At 42.3% G+C, this 22,497-nt stretch overlaps 1 protein-coding gene across 1 annotated transcript in view; it reads left to right on the top strand.

Annotated features, from left to right (window-relative positions):
• Window positions 1-22,497, top strand: part of LOC130492893 (coiled-coil domain-containing protein 171-like) — a 160,251-nt gene that overhangs the window by 89,460 nt on the left and 48,294 nt on the right. The window contains exons 16-18 of the mRNA XM_056866654.1: window positions 5,340-5,566; window positions 6,138-6,320; window positions 8,064-8,249. Coding sequence (XP_056722632.1) covers window positions 5,340-5,566; window positions 6,138-6,320; window positions 8,064-8,249 — 596 coding nt within the window. The remainder of the gene's footprint in view (window positions 1-5,339; window positions 5,567-6,137; window positions 6,321-8,063; window positions 8,250-22,497) is intronic.

The raw sequence follows: 22,497 nt of genomic DNA, 5'->3' as shown, positions 1-22,497 counted from the left end.
TTCAACCTGGGGCCATGCAAGGTCTCTTCTACATTACTTTAACTGCAGCTGAGAAAGGTCAAACACCCATGCACCTTCTTATGCAGCACCCTGTGGACCTTTCTGGCTTCCAGTGGTCATGGAAGGCAGTAGAAAGCTCCAGAGACTAAAATGAATATGAGAGAGATTTTCCTTTCTGCTCCACACTTGCCAGGAACAATGAGATTAAGGGCACAAAACTAGGTGGTCATTTCTGCAAAGTCACCAGACTGTCTTGGCTGAAAAGTTGAATTGCTTTTGGTGTTCCTATTTTTAATTCACTGAAGGTGGGATGGTAGATTAGAAAAGGGAGGGTTACTACTAGAGAAGATACAGTTGGTTTCAGAAGTATATAAGATTTTAGGGAAATGCACCAGGCTTTCTATGCAGCGGTCATTAATCCAGCTCTTAGTAATGTGCTATTGCTTGCAGTTAAAATTTAGGAAGAAGGAAACAGCTCATGAGGTATAAATCAATGAAGTTCCAGGCAAGCATATTTCCCTGTCCAGCAAAAACAGAATTTGAGAATTTGCTAGGTTGTGCCAAGATCATATGCCCACAATTGAGTGGCATATCTTGGAGACCACTAAGGACATATAATTTATGATAATTTCCCACAGAGAACACTCTGACCAGCTGGTCAGTTCTCTCAGCTAGCTCCCCAATGGTATATTCAACATGCAACAGATGGGTGAACAAGGTCTTGGTCATGCATTCCTAGGAATAAGACACTTCCCAGTCCTGGTATTCCAGTGAAAGGCAGCAAGTCCCAAAAGCACATCCACAGTTGCCCTGGCATATTGGCTATGCTTTGACCAGGATGTACTTCTAGTTTGGTTTGTGGATATGTGTGCAGTTGATTCCATTAATAGTTATTGCTTCTAATATGCCAAGGACATTAACCAGGAGTTGGTATGGCACAGCTCCAAAACCATATGCTGGTCTCTAGTAGTCCTGGTATTCCAGTGAAAGGCAGCAAGTCCCAAAAGCACATCCACAGTTGCCCTGGCATATTGGCTATGCTTTGACCAGGATGTACTTCTAGTTTGGTTTGTGGATATGTGTGCAGTTGATTCCATTAATAGTTATTGCTTCTAATATGCCAAGGACATTAACCAGGAGTTGGTATGGCACAGCTCCAAAACCATATGCTGGTCTCTAGTATTTTTTTTTTGTATGATTAACAGCACTAAACATTTTCAACTAACTTTTGTTTGGTAGGCCAGGATCTTAAGAACAACACGACTATTTCCATGCATATCAAGCATATTTCTGACATGTTTCTTGAACAGATTATCTCTGTGCCTGATCCCTGTTATTCTGAAGCACTATGAGATGGTATTAGACCTGCTCTGCAAAACAAAATAGGGTATATGTAAGGTAATACTTTGGTTCCACACCATAGTATTTACGTTCACATGCAGGTCAGATTTTTTTAAAGTCCAACCTCTAGCAGTATTGCTTAAAGGAAGTTAGTTATTTAAACAGACTGATTGTGATCAGTTGCAGTTTTAGCTGGGTTTCTAAAGCTCAGCATGAACTTTTTGACACTTATGCATTAGTTAGGAGATTAGCTCCCCCTTGTGCTGTTTCGCTAAAAAAATTTTTTTTTTAAAGTAAAACAAAGACCATCTTCCCCATGTCACTAGAGTAATGTTTGTCACTTTTCATTGGCTTTTGCTTCATTTGTTTAATAAGGACTTTTTTGCTCTTTGTACTATAACTGTATTTGTGTAAGACATTTCTCACATACTCATCACAACATAAATTATTTAATGCTTTTACTGTAATTCCTTGATAGTCTGTGGCCAGGTACTTAAAGTGTATATATTCTTTTCCCTCTGGTTATAGATACAGTCCAACACAGTACCTTGTGGAATTGCATTGTATTCTCATTTCACCTTTCAAAGCAGTGAATGATTCTAAGCCACACATTTCTCTGTTTTAGTCAAAACCATTATTCATTAAAAATTAACTAGAGGTGATGCTTTGCTTTTAGAAACTGTGTGCTTTCCCCATCGTTGGGATTTTTTTAAATAAGATCTCCGTGGTAGTTCTTTAAAAACAAGACTTGTACAGTGTAGGACTGAAATTATATGCATGTATATTTTTATATACATATAAATATAAACTTCAGGCATCTTATATTAAATTGGAATGACAGTACCTTGGACTACAACATATCCTGTCAAACCTTCTAATAGCAGTCATACCTGATATGTTGATAAAATTATCTTGGCAAAAAATTAGGTTAAAACAGAACTAAAACATGGTTATGTTTCATCTGTGAACTTAAAAAAAGAGAACCTTTGTCCACATAATGACAAGGATCTAAAGAACTCTTCTGCATCGCCAATGGGACTTTTCACTTGTTTCCCCTCAAAAAGCCACCTTTCCCTGTGCCATGTTGCAAACCATATTTGAAACTAAGGAGACTATCAAAATCCAGTTGTAATATGGCACTTTTCTGGGTTGGCTGCACCCGATCTGACCTCTCCCTCCCTCTCTGTGGCTTCCACATCATGTCCAACAGCCTTACAGCAGAGTAGAATGCCGCCAGGTCCAACACTGCACGAGGCCTCTCTCCTCCCCACTCACCTGGCAAACATCCTGGCCAGAAAGGAAGATGCAGCAGATTCAGGGCAGCAGGAGGAAGATAATCGTTCACAGAGCCAGCTGTCAGTGCAGCTGCCCTTGCTACATGCAGCCAAGGCCAAGAGCACCCCCAGCCCAGCAGAGCACCAAGGGGGCCAGGAGACAATGGCCCAGCATACGTTCCTACAGGGAAGGGGCCAAGAAGGCAAGGAAGAGAGCCAGCCAGGTTGGAGAAGGCAATTTAAAGGGGTGGTACTCTGGCCCCTAGCCCAGGAGGTGAGGATGAAACCAGGGAGGTGGGGCTAAGACTAATTGAAGGCTTAGGAGAATGCATTCAGGGAGGCTTCAATACCAGGCCAGGGAGGAAAGAGGAGACGTTCGCCTTAGCTAAAGGAGCAAGCTCCTGGTGAAGAAGAGGACAGACCTGGGTGCTATAACCCTTGCTTCTATCCCCTTCACCCTTATTCTGAGGCTTGGGGAGCCCCAAAGAGTAGGCTTGCCAACTTCTAGGTAGTAGATGGAGATCTCCTGCTGTTACAACTGATCTCCAGCCGATAGAGATCAGTTCCCCTGGAGAAAATGGCCGCATTGGCAATTGGACTCTATGGCATTTAAGTCCCTCCCCTCCTCAAACCCCACCCTCCTCAGGCTTCACTCCAAAAACCTCACACCAGTGGTGAAGAGGGACCTGGCAACCCTACCAAAGAGGTGGGTTGTGACAACAGAGAAAGGGCCTAGCGCTAGCGAAGGAGGACTCTCACAGGCATTTTGCTTCTGCTATTCAAAGAAAAAAAGTTAAAAAAAACACTTGGAATGCCCAAGCACCTGGGTACACCTGAAGTAGCTCTTTGGATCTCTGTCAATGTAAAGTGAAATCCAGACAGATTTCTTTTCACATGCAAGGTCTATATATACGTAAAATAAAAACTAGCAGAGAGTGTTGGTCTTGTTATGCAGAAAATATTTTGATTAGTTGCATCCTGAGATAGACATTTACCTTATTTAGTTTAGGTCATTTCTAAACGTTTAGATAATCCTTCAGTTCCAGATGGTAAGAATTTTCTAGGAGTTGTATTCCTGTTTGCCTGAAACCTTTTAGCTTTTCTTACCAAAGGGGGGAAGAAAGATGGCATTCTTTAAAATAAAAACTTCCTTGATAGCCTTTCTTCTTTAAACTTTCTGAACAAATATTTTAATTCACTCCTGCAACAGGAGATCTTGTGTTCTCCTGAATGTAAATAAGCTCCGCCATGGTTGTCATCTTACCCTGATAGTATCGTAAAACAAGTAATGACAGATTAAAACCTGACTTGCAGAGGGGAAACTAAATTACAAGACTTTTATTAAGGCATAAATAAACCTATTAACCATTATCTGGAATACCAATTAGTAGAAGGAGCACTGACAATTTTATTTATCAACATTAAACACAATTATTAATTACAGACTTGACGAATCTAGCAGTAAGCAGAACATGTTGGGTGTGCTGGGGCCTTAAGTCCATTATATGAGAAGGATGATTACCATAATCCTATGGGGAAATAAGTAATTGTAGTTGTAAAATTTTAATTGCCTTGGAATAAGGTAAATATATTCTCTTGTCTCAGAATATAAATAGTGTGGCATTAAGGTACCAAGCCTCAGTAGTTTTAAGCAGCAAATGATTTAGACATCTAAGCTGTCAGGAAAGAAAGGGAAAAGGTGATACATTTGTTAACAGTGACATGCCTTCTGCTTTTGAATGTGTAGCACATTCTCAAATATTTCTAAGCAGAATAAATATTTTTAGTTTGCTTACACAACAGGTCTTTGGTGTAATGTATTGCAACCTGTGGATTAAAGAATGGAAAAAAAAGATGCCGCATTAGAAGACAAGGAAAAGAAACATTTTCTTTAGTGAAACCGTTATTTCTTCTGAGCCAACCAATGTCTGTACTTGCATATGCAGATGTAATTTCAGGGGCATCGAAGTGGAATTAAGCATGTCTGTATGTGAATGTGGATTCCCTTCCAACCAACAGAATTGTCTTCTTGAAAGTGCATGTTTAACAAACTCCACATTCTGGCTTGGACTCATGGAGTATAATTGCAAGCCTAATGCCTTAGGCTTTGATCCTGTATTTTCTTTCCCGTTTGCACATCTTATCCTATTCTCTGGCACTAGCTGCTTCTCTGCTCATTGAAAGACATTGACCTTCCATTAACAGAAATGGCTGTTGCTGGAGGAAAGTGCTTCACAGTGGAGTACTGCCTCTGGAATGAAGGACAGCACTGTACCAAGCCTTAGGTACTTTTGTAGTATCCATAACAGTTCCTGAAGAAAGTTACAGTTGGTCTTTCCTAACACCCAAAACAGTTCCATGAAAAATATTTTGTGCTAAGCATCTAGAATACATTACTGTACTTGAAGTTTTGTAGGGTTAGTTGGTTTCCACTGTAGAACAGTTCAGGGGAAATTTCTTCTAGAAACTTTTCATGTAAGACATCTTAGGCTTATTTAATCTGAAGTAAGGGATGCTTAAAACATAGCTATTTCCTAGTAAGGTTACCTTAGGTTATTTCCATATTGCTCCTTAGCCTACTATATATGACAAAATGTCTGGAGCAACCTTTTCCATGTTCTCAGTGTCGGATATTATTTTTATGTACTCAAAGAATATAAAACCCAACAATCCCAAGCATACTTGATTTATGGATTTTCTACTGTTTTTTTTCTTCTTCTGAAGATCTGAATTCCTGGCTTTCCAGACATTTACTTGTAAACGCAGCAAGGAATTCTTTTTCAAAACTCATGGACAAACTTTGCATAATGATGGAAGTGACCACTCCAAACAGCAGCAGGAGCATCACCTACATAGAGAAAGACTCATTAGTTCAGAGACTGGCTCGCGGGCTACATAAAATAAACGCACAAGCTCTCAAAGCAGGCATAAATGACAGAGCCCCTGTTACGGTTTGTATGAATGCGATTAGCATACAATAGGTATTGTACATGCTGAATTTGCTTTCAAATTGTTAGGTTTTTTAAAAATGTACTTTATGTAGCATTCATCAAATTTTTAGGCTCTTGAGTAAAGCTAGAAAATGGAAAGAGAAAGAAACAATGTTTAAAATATAGCTAACTTTTGTGTTACTTCTAGTAATTCTTTATTTGATTTCTTAGTTTTCCCAGCAATTTGGCACTCAAGCAAAAGTACAATCTTCCTTCAAAATACTTCTATAATGATTTTAATTCTAAAAGTACTATAATTATCTCCCAAAGTGCTGTTGAAAAATACGTTATATCTACTAAAAATACAGTAAATGGTGCCACCATTTGCCTTTCCTCCTATCTCCCTGCCCCAATACCCTCTGTATATATTTTTCTACTAACATGCAGGTGTAGATTTAGAATGCTTCACTTCACTGTGTGTGAATCCAGCAAGGAAGTTTCATTTTAATTTGCCCAAGCATTAAATTCCATTGATTTATTGCCTAATCAGCATATTTTATAGCTAACAACATTGTTTCCATTTTATTACCAGAAAAGTATAGCATCCTTGCAGAAGCAAATATTTGAATTTACACAAAGGCTGCATACAGCAGAAGTAGAACGGCGGTCACTGCGCATAGAGCTCACAGAATTCAAGCGGAATTTGAATGAGATGAAGAAAGAGGCTGACAAAGCCCAGGGTCTTCAAGAGCAGTTAAATGCATTTAAAGAATCTGTAAGTACATTTGATGTAGAAAAAAATATATACAGAACCTGATCTAAAGGAGAGATTTCCTTTCACCCCATTTTGATTCAATATTCCTTAGAAAATTAAGTAACAAAGTCAATCTATTATGACATCTCCACCAATAACTGTGCCTTGTAAATGTAACCCAGCTATGAGTCAGATACATTAAAAAACGAGGATGTGGCTCCTTCAATATGTTTAGTTTTTATAATGTGGCATAAGATATATTGAGTAAATAAAGGCTTTTGATCTTCATCAGTGATATCCCCACAGTATCTTTAATTATAATGTTTTTGCTGTTGGAAAAACCCTGAGCTGAAACGTATTGTGTGTTGTTAACATCATTTGTGTGTGTGTGTTAAGTGCTGTCAAATCTCTTCCAACCTACGGCAACCCTATGAATTAATGTCCTCCAAAACATCCTATTATTAACAGCCTTGCTCAGGTCTTGCAGTATGATCTCTGTACACCCACTTGCTTTCCAGCTGTACCGCTGTTGATATGTTCTTGAACAAAGTAAGGGCTGCTTCACCCATCACAAAATTCCTACATGGAAAACACTTCCATGTTTGACTTAATGTGGAATTCTAATGTAGATCATCATTTGTGACAACTTTTACAGGTGGGTTTGCTTTGCTGTGCAAACTTGTATAAGCAGTGGGAAACTGGGGCCATCCATGGATTCCTGGCATGTATATATGCAGCAGCAAGAAGCCCACTTGGGCAAGGAACACTTGTGACAGGTTGCAACTTCATGTGTACGTGGAAGTACCTTCTGTATTGGAACTCTATAGTGTGTGAAGGAGCCCTTTGGCACCTAATGGTCTACCACTTCCTCAGTGGTCTGAAGACTTACAATTTAATGCCTTTAGTACCTTAACCATCTGATAAAATGACTGCTTCTCTCTCCTTGCAGCAAATAGTCTCATTTCTCAATAAAGAGAGATGGGGAATTTTGGAGGGGGGTAAGGAAGAAGGATAAAAATACATGTAGCATATCGATTGCCTTTTCCCAGTCTGTGTTATATTTCCCCCTATATATTCATTTCTTATGAGGCTGACTTTTAAAATAATTTTTTATTTACGGTCTGTACAAGCACATGTGTATGAAGCCTCCTGCCAGCAGATGGAGATGGAAAATCAGTGTTTTTGTAACTTTACCTCGGAGATTGGCTCTTGTTCCAACTAAACTGTTGTACTGAAATTGGCTGGTTTTAATTAACCAACCTAGTAATTATCTCTACCATCTTCAATTGGCTTGGCTGTCTTTAGGCAATAAGAGTGGGATAGATAAGTTCAACAGGTTTGCTTCTCATTTTTCCCTCTAAAACATTTTGCACATTGCATGCAATACTTCTTGGATACATGGGTCTGGGCTTAAACATTTAAACACTGTGGTGGGACCTCTGCTCAAATTAATGCCTGTTGTAAAAACTGATTTTCTCATTCAGAGGTACAAGCTCTTTGATCACTAGTAATTTGAAAGAAAAGCTTTTTTTAGTCATCATATGCTTTAGGTTTTTGAGGAAATTGGTGAATAAAAATCAACTGGCATTAGCATTGTTTAATGGTCTCGCCTTAGAAAGGAAAGCCCCTTGGGCAGATATATTGAGTGTTTTTTAAAACTTTTGCATTAGAATATTGCATATTGGCAAGTGGGATCCTGAAAGTCAAGTGTATATAAACAATGCTGCAATTTCATGACAGAACACAATTTATTTCCTTTATCAGAAATTGATCACCCATGAGAGGTTTGAAAGTGCATGTGAAGAGCTGAATAATGCATTACTTCGGGAGCAGCAGGCACAAATGCTTTTGAACGAGCAGGCTCAACAGCTCCAGGAGTTGCAGTATAAACTGGAATTGCATTCCAGCGAAGAAGCAGACAAAAACCAAACCCTAAGTGAAGCTGTGAAGGTAGGCCAGTATTTCCTCAAAAATAGAGATTTAAGCCTTGCATCAGTGTAGGTCTTCAGTTTTATACTGTTCAGAAAAACGATTCACAAGGAAAACATTAAGGCCATTCACATGAATAGCCATTAGCAGGGCAAGAAAGTACCCTGATAATAGTTTGTTATTTTAAAAAAGATTTTGGTGTAACTCCCCTTTGGAGACTAAGGCTGTTACCGCACTAGGTATTCCCAGCGATGTATTAAGAATTTGAAAATGTTATAAAAAATACTGTTCGCACTTTCTATGTATTCCCACTGATGTATTAGGAGTTTGAAACTGTTATAAAAAATACTGTTTTCACTTTGTTTGGCCCCTTTAGCTGTGAAGACGTCATCCAACCATTTTTTAGCCGTGGCATCCAAAAACCCTTTTAAAGCTATGTTTTTTATAACATTTCCAAACTCTTGATACATCACTGGGATTACCTAGTGTGGTAACAGCCCAAGTGATCAGTGCTAGAAGATGATAGTTCTGTTGGGTGATGCTGACCCAGAAATTCCCATAATTGGCAATCCAAAGGATCAGAACCATGCTTACTCACCCCCCAGAAAAATACCGTGGGTTTAGTGGGTAGAAGACACACTGAGTTTTCTCATATCACTTTCCATCACTACAGCTCCTGACCCCTGAAAAAAGCTGTTGGCATGCTGGTGAAAGGAGAGACAGGGGGATGAAATTGCCTCTCCCTTCAGTGCAGCTGCATGTGCAAAACAGCACGTAAGATTGGCTCCCTAGCTGCCTCTGAGCTCTTGTGAGCTCAGGACTGATATCGCCCAGGATCAGAAAGAGCTAGAGCAGTTGAGAGGGAGGTATAAAACTACATCTTCCACACATGAAGTAGTACGATACTCCCCATTTAGGAATGTTCCAAGCTTCACTTTAATCTGGATTGGAAATTATTGAACATAACTTGACTGTAACTCTGCCTTGAGTCTCAGTGGAAAAGGTGGACTGTAAATAACATAAAGAAGCAAAAGAGAGAGAGGCAGAGAAAGGGGGCATAGAACTCCACAGCCCTAAACCACCTACACAGGGTGAGAAAGTAAGCTTCATTAATTCTCTGGATTTAGACCAGTTTCTTCAAGTGGTTGAACAACTATTTCTTCTTATTCTTCTGGCTCCCATGTACATAGCAGAGGTATTCACTGTCTTTTTTGCTCTGTATCCTATTCACGTTTGGCAGGCATATTTAAAAATTAGAGACTGGCCAGCGGGGACCCACGAGACTCACATAGGGGGCATCCCATCCTTTTATCTCCTTTCACCTGTACCCCTCCTGAGCCAGCCCTTTTCCTTCCTTCCCCCCTCTAAGTTTTCTTCCTTTTCTTTTCTCCTGCTGCCTCCTCCTCCTTGTTGGCTCACCTGGCAGTGGCACCTCTCTTGCCCTTGCCACATCTTCCTCTTTCATTTCCCTCTTGCTGCTGCATCTGCTGTCCCTCTCCCTCACAGCATTGCTTCCCTGCTGCCTTTCCCTGTCCTCCATTACCTCTATTGAGGACCTCGCTGGAGGGAGAAAGGGAGCTGCCACAGCCTTCTCCTCCTCCTGGTCACTGCCCCTGCCACTTCCCCACTTTCTTTCTCAGACAGGAGAGCAGGAGGAAGAAGAAAACAGCAACAAAGGTACTGCCATATCCTCATTCTCCTGGTTGCCTCAGTGCCATCTGTCCTGGGCTGTTGTGGGAGGCACAGCTTGGGAAGAAATAGAAGGTTCTGCTGCCTTGTTGCTTGCCCATCCAGCTTCTAACTTTCAGTTTCCCCCAAGGTAGTGGTGCCATCATCCACTTACACCCACAACCACCACTCACTGCTTGCCTGCCTTCTCTCTGCCCATCCACCGCCTCCTTCCTGGGCATCCTCATCAGTGGCCACCATCTCTGACAATGGTGGCAAGATCTCAAGATGCTGTTTCATGAGGTCTCAGTTCCTTTCCTTTTATTTCAGGCTCATCTGACCAAAGGTCTTGAGCACAACGTGCATAGGATAAAATAATTTTAACATTATAGATTATTAAAATGTACAACAGAAGTGACTTTAAATTCTTAAAATACTTGAAACACTTTAAAATTAAAATCACAATAACCAAGAGTTGAGTTACTTTACAGGCATTGTAGGTATTGTAGGTAACTACAATAATAATAATATCACTAGTTAACAATAGTTTAACCTTGTCATGCCTTTAAGGAAACTATTATTACCAGATATTTTGTGACACATTTGGTTATTTCTGGGTCAGCATCACCCAACAGAAATGGGACCACCCAAGAGTCAACAGGAAGATGTATCTTGATAAAATGGGTGCAATCCAGGTGGCCCTGGGTGTAGCCCATAGATCACAAAATAACAGAAGGTGTTCTATTGTCTCAATTGCTCCTGATGCACAGACACATAGCCTATCTGAAAATGGGATTTTATCAAACCGACCACAGTTCAGCTTTTGGAAGGATATTCAGTCTGGTGAGCATATAAACTTGCCTATGGCTGGGAGTTGTGAGGAATTTTAAGTATGAAGGGAGGGTGGTAGCTGGAGACATTCAGTGCTACTATCCACACATCTCATCCATTCACTTCTAAAGTTGTCTTCTTTTAGAAGACGTAGAAACCCACCCTGGATATTTGGCACTGCAAAATAAGCCTTCATTCTCAGTTTAAAAGCGGCAGCCCAAGCCCTGGACTCAAATGAGTGCTGCATGAGCTCCACCCTGAGAGCAGTTCCTGCCACACAATTGGGCACCCCAGCCAGCTTCCGTAAGAACTGAAGAAGTGTGTTATCCAAGTTCTCAGAAACCATTTATTCATGGAAGGTTTTGCACTGGGTTTGCCACTCTTTAGATGCACTTTTCCCCCATCCATATTCTCAAAACTCAACAATAAGCCGCCATGCAGAGTTTTGAGAATTCAGATGGAGAAAATGTGTATCTATAGAGTGACAAATCCAATGCAAAACCTTCCATGAATAAATGGCCAGAGACTCCACTTATCCACACACCTGCCCCAAACAAAACCTGGGGGATTATTTTAGCATTGAACGCCTCCAAGGCTGCAGGTATGTATTGACCACCTTTTGAGTGGAAAAACCTTAGAAGTGCTTTTACGTTTATCTTGGCCACTTCAGTTACCGAACAGTCTAATTAAGATTATAGCTGAACATAAGCCCCAGATATTTAAAACTTTGCATCTGCCCAATTTTCCCTCTCTTAAGATTCCAAACTTAACCTTTAATTCAGTGCCACTCACCAAGTACCCAACATTATCATTGAATGCCCACCAAGACAGATGCACACACTCTAACATGCACACACAATATTAAGACATGGCAACTTTATTATACATAGCTATATTTATGATAGCTGAGTACAATACACAAACCATCATACAATCCATCAATATGAGGAAACTTCGGATTCAACACTGCATGCAACAGACAATTTCCCCCCAAAATAATTTTAAAGGTGTTGCAATGGTTTTAAAGCAGGCTTTACATTTTTATGCACAATTAAAAAGAACCTCTAATTAAGACATCAAAGAAAATAACTGACACTTGTACATTGGAGACTTTGACTTGGAAGTCATGCAACATACATTAGAAATTAGGCATTATTATAACCTTCTGTAATTTTAAACCTCTTGTATGAAAACAATGTTGATTAATTTTGCAGCTTTATCGGTTTTGATTATAATCCCATATATTTTTATCTGCCCAGTGGCGTATACCACAGAGACTTGCATGCTAGCCAATTATGTTTCAAGGTCAGTCAGAGCTAAGCACTATTCTTATACTATTGCTTTTATTAGGTGAGACAAGATAGTAGCCCAACCATTTCCCTTTGCAAAGAAAATAGTTTGTGCTTATGGAAGTGTACTGTATTAGTCAAAAACTACATGGCAGTTTCAAACAATAGAAATGAATTTTCCCTGTGCACAAATACTAAAGATATACTTTTTTGTGGGATGTGTGTTCATGTTGTATAAGAAATCACATTTTAAAAGGGAGAAATTTAAAATTTAAATAAATTTAAAAGGGAGAAATTACTGGCAGATCTATGAGGAAAATCCATCAGTTATTGACCTCAATTCCTTGGAAATAGGTGGAATAAGGAGGTACTTCTTTATTCAACAAATTATTAAATTGTGGAATTTACTTCCAGTTTTAAAAGGGGGTTAGAAAAATTAATGGAGGGATAAATCTATTGATAGCTACTAGATAGGTTGACTAAAGGGAACCTCCATATTCAGAAGCAGCACACTTCTGAATACCAGTGCCAGGAAGCAATATCAGGGGAAGGCCTCTGTGCCTCTGTGCCTTAGTTGGTCCTCCAGGGTAACTGGTTGGATATTGTGTGAAACAGGTTGCTGGGCTAGATGGACCACTGGTCAGACCCAGCAGGGTTCTTTTTAGTTTATTATGAATATGTACTGTGGTCCTTGAGAGATTATGCCCAGTAAATATGATCGTTTGACTTTTTATTGTCCTTTACTATTTTTGAAGTTGCTTTTAGACTGTTTCTTCTAAGACAGTTAACAAGATTTAAAACAACATAAAAGTGTCCTTACAATACACAACAGTAAGCAAATAATCTGAAACAGCACATGAAATAATCAAAAACGGAGCAATCCAGCATGTTAATAGGGATTAGGATCAAAATAAATAAAACTGCCAACTCATCCTACAAACCAAAGTGGAAACCATTCCTTTCACTCAGTATAGGTGTCATTTCTAAAGATCTGAACATGATTAAGTAATTGTAATAATGTAATTGGAGCACAACCTTCAACATTTGAGGCTCATACAAGTGAATCTCTTCTCTCTACTTGTTGCCATCTGAGGCATTGCAGGCAGTATCACTTCAGTTTGGTTAACAACACTCATGTGTGACTTAATGACAAACACTGAGCATAAGGGATGAAAGGCAGTAATGTGAGAAGGAAGCAGCAGAGGGAAAGACTTAAGTTCCACAGTCCCCAAACCAGTGCTTGATAGTTCACAATTGCTCTCCCTATCCCCACTACTTGACAAACTTGCTGGTGTTAAGGATACTGGAATTATACACCATAAACCCTTGGGGTAATATAGCCTGGAATTTATTATGGAGATTTATTTTCTAGGAAAGTTATATAACAAGATGGTTCAATCTATCGCCAAATATATTTGCTGTTTATCAGGTTGAGTTCTGCAGACTACTGTGTCATTTTTAAAATAACTATGTTTTATGTATCCCTTTTTAAAAGGTTTAATGAAAACCAAATACCCAAGTAGAATAATTGTGAATGTATTCACTGTAAATTCATAAAATAAATTTGGGATGTTCACTCAATGCTTCTCATAAACTTTTCCTTTCTCTTTCCTCTAGAGAAATAGACAAGATTTAGAATGTTCACAGGGTTGTTGATTGCCAGTAACTCTGTTGTCACTTTGGCAAGAAGGAGCCATTCTAAACACTGTGTCTATTAAATTAAAAGCTGTTCATTAAAGAACATAATGTAGCTGATTATTCATTAGTGTACAAGTTAATAGTAAAGTCTGTTAATCAAATTTATCATGTTAGAGCAAGCAAGAGAGAAGGAGAGAGCAAGATCCCCTCTGAATTGTTTAGAGACTAAATTTCATAATTCATTAATTAGTTAAAGGCTTTAGTTGTTTAAAAGTTTTGTATAATGCATATTCTCAGCATCTAAATAATTTATAGGGACTGAATTTTAAACTGGAATTTCTACCTGCCTTGCTCTCAGTAGAAGCCATTCATGCATCACTACTGATTCGTCATTCACAAAATAACCCCTTAAAGTACAACAGGAAAACCCCATCAAAGAGATGGCTTCTCTCATAACCAATCTAGAAAGATAATGGATAGGTAACTTATTGGTGATTTCAGCATCCCTGCTAACTCTAGTAAACTTTACTCTGAATACTTGGTGAGCGTCATAGTCTTTCCTGTTTACTGCAGAGTGCTGCTAGAAAAGTAGTGTACCTTCTATCCTGATCATGTTCCACGAAGGCAGATATTAGCACCATTTTGACACGTTTTGCATCTCTGTAACTGTTATCAAAACTGCCATTAGGTTGAGACAAAAGTCAAGATTGCCACTGATCACCAACTGAAGGTCTTTTAGGACCTATTCTGTGGCAGTGATTGTGGAAATTACCATTATTGCACTTGTGCGGAAGAGTCCCTTAAACTCAGATGGTTGTGCAAACTGTTGGCTGGCTGCAAATCTCTCAAACGGGTACCTACCACATTTATTTATTTTATTCAAAACATTTTTATGCTGCCTTCCACCTGATTAGGGTCTACGAGGTGGTGAACTTAAAAAAAAATCAAAACATTTGAGCAATAAATCCATTTACCGTATATACTCGCGTATAAGCCGAATTTTTCAGCCCAAAAAAAGGGCTGAAAAAGCCGGCCTCGGCTTATACGCGGGTCAATACGGTAGAGGGGGGAGGGAGGAGGGAGGAGGGAGGGGGGAACTTACCACCGCCATCTTTTCTCTGCCGGGAGAGGCTTCCAGAGCCTCCCTGCGGCCGCGGGGAGGGCGCTCGGCCTCCCCTGCCGCCTTCTCCCGGCCGGGAGGGGCCTTCAAAGCCTCCCTGCGGTAGCGGGGAGGGCGCTCGGCCGTCCCCGCCGCCTTCTCCCGGCCGGGAGAGGCCTCTAGAGGCCCTCTGCGGCCACGGGGAGGACGCTCGGCCGCCCCCGCCGCCTTTTCCCGGCCGGGAGAGGCCTCTAGAGGCCCTCTGCAGCCGCGGGGAGGGCGCTCGGCCGCCCCCGCTGCCTTCTCCCGGCCGGGAGGGGCCTTCAAAGCCTCCCTGCGGCCGCGGAGAGGGCGCTCGGCCGCCCCCGCCGCCTTCTCCCGGCCGGGAGAGGCCTCTAGAGGCCCTCTGCGGCCGCGGGGAGGGCGCTCGGCCGCCCCCGCCGACTTCTCCCGGCCGGGAGAGGCCTCTAGAGGCCCTCTGCGGCCGCGGGGAGGGCGCTCGGCCGCCCCCGCCGCCTTCTCCCGGCCGGGAGAGGCCTCTAGAGGCCCTCTGCGGCCGCGGGGAGGGCGCTCGGCCGCCCCCGCCGCCTTCTCCCGGCCGGGAGGGGCCTTCAAAGCCTCCCTGCGGCCGCGGGGAGGGCGCTCGGCCGCCCCCGCCGCCTTCTCCCGGCCGGGAGAGGCCTCTAGAGGCCCTCTGCGGCCGCGGGGAGGGCGCTTGGCCGCCCCCGCCGCCTTCTCCCGGCCGGGAGAGGCCTCTAGAGGCCCTCTGCGGCCGCGGGGAGGGCGCTCCGCCGCCCCCGCCAGGCCGCACCACTTCCCGCCGCCAGGAGCGGCCTGGGGGGGGGCCTCCTGCAGCTGCAGGAAGGCCACCCCCGCCGGATCCGCCGCTTCCCACCGCCAGGAGCCCAGAAGGTAAGTCTGCGGGGGGGGGAGGGGTTATAAGCCGACCCTCGGCTTATACGCGGGTGCCTAATTTTTCCCCATTTTTGGGGAGAAATTAGGCACCTCGGTTTATACGCGGGTCGGCTTATACATGGGTATATACGGTAAAATTAAAAATACATTAATGAGTGTGGATGATGTCTGCTGCTCTTGTTGCTTCTAAATGCCCAGAACTCTGAGTAAGAAACCCTCTCCCAGAGACACTAGGATCAGACACAATAGTTCTGGTCCATGCATAGGGTTGCCCTATTCAAAAAAAAAAAGATGTAATAGTAATGGGATATTTCAATTATCCTGACATCTGTTGGAAGGCTAACTCTGCCAAAACAACTAGGTCCGACAAATTCCTCACTTCCCTTGCAGACAACTTCATAGTCCAAAAAGTGGAAGAAGCGACAAGGGGAACCGCTATTTTGGATCTGATCTTAACCAATAGTGATGACTTGGTTTATGGGGTAGAAGGAATGGGATCTTTAGGTGGGAGTGACCATGTTCTCCTGGAGTTTGTTAAACAGCAGAAAGGAGAAGCAAGAAATAGTCAAACATGTACTCTAGACTTTAAGAAAGCTGATTTCAATAAATTTAGGGAACTACTGGGTGTGATCCCTTGGGTGAGAATATTGAATGAGAAGGGAGTACATGAAGGATGGGAAATTCTTAAAAGGGAGATATTGAAGGCGCAATTTCAATCAATTCCCACGAGGAGAAAAAAAGGTAGAGGTTTGAAGAAACCAGGGTGGACTTTTGGTTGAGATAGGATTTAAGAAGGGCATGTTCAAGAAATGGAAAAAGGGAGAAATCAACGAAGAGGAATTCTAACAAGTAGCCAGCACATGTAGGGAGAAAGTCAGGAATGCTAAAGTGCAGAATGAGCTCCGGCTAGCCAGGGAAGTTAAAACAACAAAAAAGGGTTTTTTGGTTATGTCCATAACAAAAGGAAGATCAAGGTAACGATCGGGTCAATGCGTGGAGAAAATGGTGAGTTATTAACAGGGGAGGCAGAAAAGGCAGAATTACTTAACTCCTTTTTTGTATCAGTCTTCTCCCAAAAGGGGAATAGTGCTCAACCTGGGAATAATGGAGCAGAGGATGCAATAGGGGAATTACAGCATAGTATAGACACTGAGATAGTACAGGGATACCTGGCTACTCTTAATGAATTCAAGTCTCCGGGGCCGGACGAACTGCATCCAAGTGTGTTAAAAGAACTGGCTGAAGTGATTTCAGAACCACTGGCAATAATCTTTGAGAATTCGTGGAGAACAGGAGAAGTTCCAGCAGACTGGAGGAGTGCAAATGTGGTCCCCACCTTTAAAAAGGGGAAAAAAGAAATCCCAAACAATTATCGCTCAGTCATCCTGACATCAATACCAGGTAAAATACTAGAGCAGATAATTAAACAGACGGTCTGTAAGCACTTAGAAAGAAATGCTGTGATCACTGACAGTCAACATGGGTTTCTCAAAAACAGGTCATACCAAACTAATCTCATATCTTTTTTTGAAAGAGTGACAAGTATGGTAGATGAAGGGAATGCTGTAGATGTAGTGTACCTTGATTTCAGTAAAGCCTTTGATAAAGTCCCCCATGATCTTCTTGAAACAAAGCTAGTAAAATGTGGGCTGATCACTGCTACTGTTAGGTGGATTGGTAATTGGTTGACCAACTGAATCCAAAGGGTGCTCATTAATGGCACAACTTCATCCTGGAGAGACCAGTGGGGTATCACAGGGGTCTGTCCTGGGACTGGTACTATTTAATATTTTTTATAAATGACTTGGATGATGGAATAGAGAGCATGCTAATCAAATTTGCAGATGACACCAAGTTAGGAGGGGTAATTAATACCCCGGGGGATAAGGTCAGAGTTCAGAATGACCTCGATAGACTGGAGAGCTGGGCCATAAGCAATAAAATGGATTTCAATAGGGAGAAGTGTAAAGTACTTCACCTAGGCAGAAACAACATAAGGCACAGGTACAGGATGGGAGAGAGTTGGCTTGACAACAGTACATGTGAAAGAGATCTGGGAGTCTTTGTGGACCACAAACTGAACATGAGTCAACAATGTGATATGGCGGCTAAGAAGGTCAATGCAATTCTGGGCTGCATCAATAGGAGTATTGTGTCTAGATCAGTGGTCGGCAAACTCATTAGTCAAGAGAGCCAAATATCAACAGTACAACCATTGAGATTTCTTTTGAGAGCCAAATTTCTTAAACTTAAACTACATAGGTAGGTACACTGCTTATTACTTTAATAAACTTTAATTAAAGTTTTAAGTCTTAATTAAACTATAGGTACACTGAATAAAACTTGATATCATACTTAATAATCTTATTTATTGATAAAAATTAAATGGTAAGTAAGGTATCCATAAAATGAAATCATGACAATGACTGACAAACACTTAATGTGAACAATGGCCTTGCATCTCCTTGGAAAGTTTGGGTAAATCAGGTTTGTATGTTGTTGTTTTTAATTTTACGCATGATTCCAGGTTCTCATCAATAAGACGACTTCTCAATTTACTCTTGATAAGGTTCATGCTTGAAAAAGATTGTTTGCATGAATATGTAGAACCGAAAAGGGAAAGAACAGCAAACGCTAGTAGAGGAAGGGAGAGGGGAGGAATGGAGAGAGGAAGGAAGGAACTGGGAAAGGAAAGAGAAGGAAGGAACTGGGGAAGAAAGGATGAAAGGGAGGAAGGATGGAAGGAAGGAAGAGGGGGAGGGACAGAAAGAAAGGAAGGAACTGGGGAAAAAAGAGAAGGAAGGAACTGGGGAAGAAAGGATGGAAGGGAGGGAGGAAGAGTGGGGGGAGGGACAGAGAGAAAGAAAGAGGAAGGAAGGGGGAAAGGAAAGAGAAGGAAGGAACTGGGGAAGAAAGGATGAAAGGGAGGAAGGATGGAAGGAAGGAAGAGTGGGGGAGGGACAGAAAGAAAGGAAGGAACTGGGAAAGGAAAGAGAAGGAAGGAACTGGGGAAGAAAGGATGAAAGGGAGGAAGGAAGGAAGAGTGGGGGGAGGGACAGAGAGAAAGAAAGAGGAAGGAAGGGGGAAAGGAAAGAGAAGGAAGGAACTGGGGAAGAAAGGCAGCCTGGAGCTGGACTTTTGGGAGCCGCCTGAGGGGGATGAGGAGGAAGGTGGCGAGGAGGAGAGTTTACCCCTTCCAAGTGGACCGGTGATTAAGGTGCGAAATCCGCCCCCCGCCCTGGAAGTTCCCCCGCAAGATCCCGGCAGGGCAAGACGCGGCCTGAGCGGGGGGCAGGAAGGCGATGCGCCGGACCGGCTCCAAGCTCTCAGTCTGAGGCGCGGGGAGGGCGAAGCGAGCTCGGTCCTGACCCTGGAAGCATTGTCGCCTTCCCCGCCCGGGGCCAGGCGGAGCCAACAGGAGGAGGAGGAGGTGGGGGGGGGTGAGAGGTCGCCCAGTTCCGGTCGCCCATAGAGACAGAGGAGGGAAGGCGGCAGCCGAAACGAGGACCAGACAGCCACGCCTCACTCCTCACGGTGGAGAGAAGGAAGGGAGGAGGGAGGGAGGAGCCCCCTCTCTGCCAAACCAAGGCGCGCAGCCGGGTGGCAAGAAAAGACTGGGGGTGGCAGCTGAGGGGCTCTTGTTCTCCGGCCGCCGCCGCCATGGTGGGAGGCAGGGACGGCGCTGGGGCGAGAAGGAGGAAGGGCCACTCCTTCCTCTCTCGGAGACCCTCTTGCTGCTTCGGCCAGCCTAGGGCGCTGCTTCCGCACGTGGGAAGAGCCGCACTCAGGGGCCCAAAGAGCCACTTGCGGCTCGGGAGCCGCGCTTTTGCAACCCCTGGTCTAGATCAAGGGAAGTAATACTACCACTGTATTCTGCATTGGTCAGACCTCACTTTGAATACTGTGTCCAGTTTTGGGCTCCACAATTTAAGAAGGATGTTGACGTTGGAGCGTGTCCAGAGGAGGGCGACCAGAATGGTCAAAGGTCTGGAATCCATGCCCTATGAGGAGAGACTTAGGGAGTTGGGTTTGTTTAGTTTGGAGAAGAGAAGGTTAAGGGGAGACATGATAGCCATGTTTAAATATTTGAAGGGATGTCATGTTGATGAGGGAACTAGCTTGTTCTCTGTTGCTCCAGAGACTAGGACACGGAGTAATGGATTTAAACTAATAGAAAAGTGATTCCACCTAAACATTAGGAAGAACTTTCTGATGGTGAGGGCTGTTCAACGGTGGAATGTGCTACCTCGGAGGGTGGTGGAGTCCCCATCTTTGGAGGTCTTTAAGCAGAGGCTAAATGGCCATCTGTCGGGAGTACTTTGATTGTGGGATCCTGCATGGCGGGGGGGAGGGTTGGGGTCACTGGGGATGTGTGGGGAGGTAGTTGTTAATTTCCTGCATTGTGCAAGGGGTTGTACTAGATGACCCTGGTGGTCCCTTCCAATGCTATGATTCTATGATTCTAAGTCCCTCTCTGCCACCGGTGGGAGGTTTTGGGGGCGGAGGCTGTAGAGGGTGGGGCTTGGAGAGGGGAGGGACTTCAGTGCCATAGAGTCCAATTGCCAAAGCGGCCATTTTCTCCAGGTGAACTGATCTCTATCGGCTGGAGATCAGTTGTAATAGCAGGAGATCTCCAGCTATTATCTGGAGGTTGGCAACCCTATCCATGCATCCCCCCCAGTAGAATAAATATACTATCATATGAATTTCAGTAAAAAGGAATTATGCTTCTGTATTATGATTCACTAATGTTTGTTTTGGATTTTAATATTTTTCCAGTGATTTTGCTTAAGCAATACCTAAAACAGAGAACATAGCAGTAAATGTAGCTGATCAAATTGTCAGCTCAAAAAGATCTTGGTGCACAAATGAAGTCATTGAGGGCCTAGAAGGGTGCAGCCCTGTTTAGGATTGCACAGAAATTCCATCTTGTAGGAGAAAGCCACACTGCACATGCAAGAGTCATGAAAGTATACTTTGTCCATTTTCACTGTTAGGGCCAACAGGACATCAACTTATGCTTTGTTTTATAGACAGAACATATGCAGTGTTGCATATTATAGGGGGTGCCAAACCTTTTTAAGCCTGTGGGCAGCTTTGGAATTCTGACACAGGTGGTGGATGCAGTCGCAAATTAGCTGCTGCAGGAGGTGGAACAAGCCACAAAATGGCTGCCATGGCTCACCTTCAGTCACAGTGAAGGTCTTTGTGCAGTGGTGGCAGCTGCTACCAAAGCAATGTTGTTGTTTTTAAATCTGCAGAGCCAATCTGGGCAAAAGTTCCACCAACTTTCTAAAAACACTTGGTGGGCACAGTGTTGTGGACCTCTGGCCTGTTAGATCAATTGGAAACAGCATTTGGGCTTAAGTGCACTGTGTACATACACTAAGCCTTTCTGCAGGGAGGAAAGTCTCAAATTTCATGCACAAAATATTCATTTTTCCTGGAAGGCATCTCTCCTCTTCCATCCTCCATTTCTTCAGTGAGTTAATTTTTGAAGGAGCTCACTTTCTCACTATTCTGTGTGCAAGTTTAATTTCTTAGTTCCTTCTCTACCCAAAGATACTTGAGGCAGCATACAACTTAAGCTTATATACCTTACAATAGATTTTATTTCACACAGAACCTCTTTCTTAAATATTAAATAATATGCAAAGTGTTTGGTGCTGGATTTCAGTTGCAAGCTTTTAAAAATCCTGCATTTTCATTTATCCATAAAAGGTTTTAAGATGCCTGTTTTTCAACATTTGCAGAGATTTTATCAGTTTATTTTACCAGTTGCTTTCCAATGAACACAGGTTTTCTGTTCTTATTAATGCAATGGGTTTTTGCTTTTTACAGATCCTTCTAAGATTTATTTTCAATCTTCACATTATAAGGGCAGGATTAAACTATGATATTAGAATTTGAGTAGGTCAGTGTTGTTGCTGTCCCATCATTAGCCATGGGACATATCTACTTTGTGGAAGTTCTGGTTATCTAGGGAGGAGCCATAGCTCAGAGGTAGTGCATATGCTTTGTCTGTTGAAGATCCCAGGTTCAGTCTCTTCCATCTTTGCTTAAAAGGATCCCTTCTCTGATAGCAGCGCTAGCAGGAAGAAGGACTACTCAGTAGAGAACAGTTGGCAGTCAGTATATTGGGCTAGAAGATCTGACTCAATATAAGGCAGCTTTAAGTGTTCATATTACACTGGGTTTCACTTCCTTTAAAAAGTCTTCTCAAATACTAGATTTATAAGATTTCTTTTTTTTAATCTCTGTGTTTATGTATATTACTTAAGTCTATTGCAGACGGATTCCTTTTCCCCTTTCCCATTTTTTCCTTTTTGTATCCCATAATTAAAAAAAATTATATATATCTCTATCTATCTATCTATCTATCTATCTATCATATTACATAAAAAGTCATATTTAAGATGTTATTCATTGGAGAAAAACTGGTTCTTCTGATAGCCTTGTACAGTTTTGTTGAAGGGGAAAAATCACATCTACTTCTAATGGGTTTAAAAAATGTGCCACTGAAGGCTTTAATGGTATTATTGCTTTTTGTTATTATACTAATAAACACTTCTGTCCGTGACCTTGGAATTTAGAGTGCAGTGGGAAAGATTTATTGACATGTACGTTGGAAGAAAAAATGGGATTATTTCACAGATATAATGCAAAGGTGTTAAGCACATGCACTTGCATACCATTTATACTGGTTAGTTTAAAGCTTTAATGTATCTTTAAGTTTTCATTCAAAAATACAGGAAGGCTTCTTGTTAAATCCACTTTCCTGAGAGATCTTTTGTTATAGCATTGAATCAACTACAAAGTAACTATGTTA

This window comes from Euleptes europaea, unplaced genomic scaffold (assembly GCF_029931775.1).
Source record: "Euleptes europaea isolate rEulEur1 unplaced genomic scaffold, rEulEur1.hap1 H_1, whole genome shotgun sequence".
Taxonomy (NCBI): Eukaryota; Metazoa; Chordata; class Lepidosauria; order Squamata; family Sphaerodactylidae; genus Euleptes; species Euleptes europaea.
This window is presented reverse-complemented; position numbering and strand designations above follow the sequence as displayed.